Genomic DNA, 4,471 nt, shown 5'->3' with positions numbered 1-4,471 from the left:
TTGAAATCTAGTTATTTCTGCGCAAGATAAAACTTTGTGTCACTTTTATAGTCTTTTGGGATACATAAATCTGTAGCATTATTCTGATTGGTTCTTCAGCTTAAGTTTACGTATTATGGTTACAGTTACGGCAATTTGTGTGCGAAGGCCCTTACCCCTTGTCTACAATCTTGCTTTAATCTTTAAGCCGTAATAAATTGACTAACCACAGTCGATTAAAAAAAAAATTTTAAAAATAATCAACTGTGGTTGGTCAATTTCTTACGGCTTAAGAATTAAAACAAGGTTGTGGACAAGAGGTTAATTGGGATATTGCTTTAGGATTTTTCTAGCTAGAAGAAGACTGACGTGATAGTACAAGTAAAATTCAGTCTGAGGTAGGATTTTAGCCAGATAAATCTTAGTTATGCATACGCGATCAGGTTTACTGGAGGTTCTATCTTCTTCTAGAGCACACAAAACCAGAGCCACATCCTGTCCTTCAGCCAAGATTTACATTCTATGTCTATAGTTACGGCAATTCATGTATGCGAGAGTCCTGAGGGCGCGCGTCAAGGAACTCGCGGGAAAAGCACTCGATGAGAGCACAGCTCGCGAAGGTTGACCACCTCTGCGACGCGTTGTATCCACGTGCGATGAGAAGCGGAGGAAGCGAGCGATCGATACGACATATAGGGTGTGTCTGAAAGAGCTCGGACGAGGCCTGGCGCTGGAGGCCTCTCTCGCGCGAAGGATGTTGGACGTTTCCAGGATCGATGAAGCCGCGAAGAATGCTCGGCAAGCGGCCGTGAGGGACGGCTTGCTTGCCAAAAGTTCCATAAATCGATGAACGGGCGATTCGTGGGCGTGCTCAGGCGCCCACTTCTGGCACGTCTCGGAGAAGCTCGTCGACGTCGGCTAGCAGCAGCGAGTTTATCGCGTTCATCAGTCACGCACGTGTCACGTTTTCTGTCACCGATGTAGTATACAAACAAAGAGGTTTCGCGAGGTAAAACGATATCCGTGCATCCTTTTCAGGGTCGAGAGATAACGTATACATTGCGATAGGTTGGTAGCGAGAGGAGAAAGGGTTATATTCTCCGCGTCGATATTTGGGTGTTGCGTGCTGACGACGTTATCACGCACGCCGGCGATGGGCTGAAGTTAAGGTCGGGATTCTTCCACTCGGTGGATATAGGGGAACGGCTTTCGCGAGATATTCGTGTCGAATATGTATGTTGATTAATGCGGGACTGTGACAGCGAATAATAGGTCGCGTGAGATGCGAAACATGGGCTCAGGGGTGAAGCTTTACTCTCTGGCCGCGCACAAGCCGGCTTCTCAGGATAAGGAATCCGTGATGGTGGTGTTCCAAAATTATCTTCGGGTTATTCCGGGCATTTCGAGACGGGGGAAGCGAGTATTCTCGCATTCGCTCATTATCGCTTTATCGTTGGAACTTCCTCGGGTCTCGTGCTCGGAATAAGGCGAACAGTGTAAATTAATTGATTGTTAAACTCATTCATTGTTAAACGAATTGAGATTAGTCAATTGTTATCACCACGTATGTACGCATTATATTTGTCGCGAGAAGTTAGAAGTGTACCGAGGTGCAAAAATAATGTGCTCTTTCAAATATGGACTGTTGGAGCAAGATCGGAAATCGTTGAAAGAAAACATCTGAAAGAAAAAGCTAATTGGCGGCTTTTCTACTACTAACATATTCATCTAAATCTAAATTATTTTATTTAAGTAGAATAAACAATTCATGAGAAGCTAATTCAAGTCGAAATTTTGGATCTATGTTAAACTTTGTTAAACTTTGAATTCTACAACGCAATAAGAGTTAAGTTAGCAAAGTAGTTTTAATTCTAATGATATAATTTACTCCTATTTTGACCTGATGATGTCAGAAATTTCCTTTTTCCTTTTTCTTAGTGTCAAAATAGGTCGTATTGTAGGCTTCAGAATATCAAAATAAATGTTGAGTGGAATAGCGAAGTTGAAAGTATAATCAAAATTTCGATAGGTTTTAAGAGAATGTATATACCTTCTTGAAAAATATTCTGTGTTAGTACAAGCAAATATGTTATTCGTGTCCGCCGAATAAATATTTATTATTTCTTAGATATATTTTTCTGTCAGTGTAGGTGAGAAGATGCTCCGCGACGTCATTTTTGAACTGTAATAGCTAAAGTTACTCGCTATTAAGACGAAAATAATAAAATCGCTGCAGCTGGTGTTTTAGGAGTAATTGAAATGTCTTTATAGTTCTTTATTAAGACAAACAGTTATCCGTCCAAGAATTTGCTACTTCTTAGAAGTACAGTTTAATTAACGTGCCGTGTTTTACACCTGTTCTCCAACAGACGAATGGATTTGATTTGCACAATTCGCGCACATTAAACCAAATCAGCAATTAAGCTGAACGAGCAAAATCCCGACCAAGTGTCGCTCTCAAAAGGATACATTCCATCACGGCGGTGAAAACGCGGTCGTTTTAAAGTGCATAAAGAATGCATGTTGGTAACGCGTTACTTTAACCTGCTCGGTCTCGTTTCGAGACCCGTTCCACGGCAAAGCGGCGAGAAAGAGTGGGAACCGAGCAGTAGTAAAAAGAAAGACGGACTATACGTGTGTGGAAGAACGTTACATATCAGGAGTGGATTTATTTATGGGAGCATTGGACACTCGGGGCGAGACCGGCGCATATATATGGGGTGTCTCTGGAAAAAAACACGCTTGGTGTATCCCGATTTTGGGATGTGCGTGGGACAATTTCGGGATTTAGTCCTCTCTCTTCGACTCTCTTCGTTCCTCGTTTGCTGTCACGTTCGTCTCTCTCCCAGTTAAAAGTTTTCTCGAGTTAAAATATAAGTGTTGAATATAGAATTATATAGAACTCCCGAATTATTCAATTTCGAGAACCTTCGCGTACTATTTTTGTGTTAATAGAAATTGATAACAGCGTCGTAATTGGAATAAATCTTCATTCAACAGCAATGTTATTGAAACCAATATTTAAGTCATCGAGATAACGTATGATGTATTGGATGTATAATATTGCTATTGAATCGAGAAGATTTACTACAATTACGACGATGTTAGCAATTTATATTGATACAACAATATTTTTTTCATGTCAAGGGGCCACGATAAAATGTTACCTCAAGGGAAGGTTCGTATTAAATATCATTCTTCAAATTTTGGAAAAAGTCGCGGAGAAAAAAGTTAGATTGGATTGAGCAAATTTTTGGCAAAATATGAGCGAGCCAAAAATTTCGGTTGAAGTTATCAGAATTCTGTCCAAGTCAACAAGACTTCCGGGTTAACTTAAACTGAATTCTGATAATATCAACTGGAATTTTCTGGCTCGTTCAGATTTCACTGAAAATTGACTAAATTTCTCTTTTCGTGCAAGTATAACGTGGAAATGGTTAAATTAAATTTTTATTAATTTCACGAGTTTTTATTAATTTCTCTCGCTGAAATTTATTTGTAATTTTTTTTTACTTGTAATTTTACGTGTGCGTTTCGGCGACAGTCAGCGCGCAAATCACACAGATTAGATTCACGTCATTCTGCGTGCAATATTTTCGCACTTTCTTAAAATCGAAATGAAAACTACGCACATACTCGTATCTTAAATTCCCATGTGTCATCGTATATATATCTTCATACTCTTTCTTTCTCTTTTTCTCTAATTAATCTGTCAAGGCTAAGAATACGTGTTTGCACCTTTTGAACCTTCTGCAAATTTCTCCGATTTTTCGACGGCAAATCAACTCTTCGCCGGCAACTCATTGTGGAATACTTTCGGCTATTTCGGGACGACGATATTTCGGCTCGAGGAAACTTCCTTCTTATATACAAAACTTCGGTGCGGATCGAACTTCCTCGCGACGAAATACGCGATACCTCGGAAAAGCTCGGTACGCGTCCCGGCACGCGCGAGTCCACGTCTCCTCGTTCGCTTCGACGGTCGACGTGGCGTATGAAATCCCCTCTTACCGTGTAATAAGGAGCACCTCGAAGCGCGTGTCGTTCCGAAAATGCGTGCTTCTCCTTCTTCGCCGGCCGGCAGGTCCGCAAAGAAAGAAAAGAAACGGGGAACCAGTTTGCTTCCTCCCTTGCTCCCTCTCTCTCTCCAGCGATTATCGATCAGCGGAAATTATATTGTCAATTGTATCGATCGTATCGCTGCGTGGACCCTTTTCTCAAACACTCTCAAACGAGAATCCAAGGTGCCAAGGTACCGCAGAGTGTGTTCACCTGCTGGCGCGCGCGTTACACGTCCACAATTTTGTTTCTCTTCTCTTTTTTGCCGACTCACACGTCGACACGAGCTTTTCGAATCTTCGATCTCGCGTGGAAAGCGGAACCGGCAAGCGTCTTTTCCTGCTTCAAAAGCACCCTCACGCAGAGTCGTCCGAAAGCAGAAGGGCGTTTCGAGTCTTGAATAACGACCTCTCTCTCTCTCTCTCTCTCTCTC

The 4,471-nt window shown here is 41.7% G+C and overlaps 1 protein-coding gene across 5 annotated transcripts in view; it reads right to left on the bottom strand.

Annotated features, from left to right (window-relative positions):
- LOC116849058 (putative glutamate synthase [NADPH]) overlaps window positions 1-4,471 on the bottom strand; it is a 64,497-nt gene that overhangs the window by 32,840 nt on the left and 27,186 nt on the right. For 2 of the 5 annotated variants that reach the window (XM_032825831.1, XM_032825832.1), the window contains exon 1: window positions 3,718-3,954. The exons of 2 other annotated variants lie outside the window; for them this stretch is intronic. In XM_032825831.1, coding sequence (XP_032681722.1) covers window positions 3,718-3,783 — 66 coding nt within the window. In that variant the 5' untranslated portion in view covers window positions 3,784-3,954. Of the gene's footprint in view, window positions 1-3,717; window positions 3,955-3,990; window positions 4,466-4,471 lie in introns of those variants that run through there. One more of the 5 variants, XM_032825833.1, reaches the window with a different exon arrangement.

Source organism: Odontomachus brunneus, unplaced genomic scaffold (assembly GCF_010583005.1).
Source record: "Odontomachus brunneus isolate Ranch 3 - 2012 unplaced genomic scaffold, Obru_v1 Obru_scaffold_104, whole genome shotgun sequence".
Lineage (NCBI taxonomy): Eukaryota > Metazoa > Arthropoda > Insecta > Hymenoptera > Formicidae > Odontomachus > Odontomachus brunneus.
The sequence above is the reverse complement of the archived record's forward strand: the minus strand, read 5'-3'. Positions and strand labels throughout refer to the sequence as shown.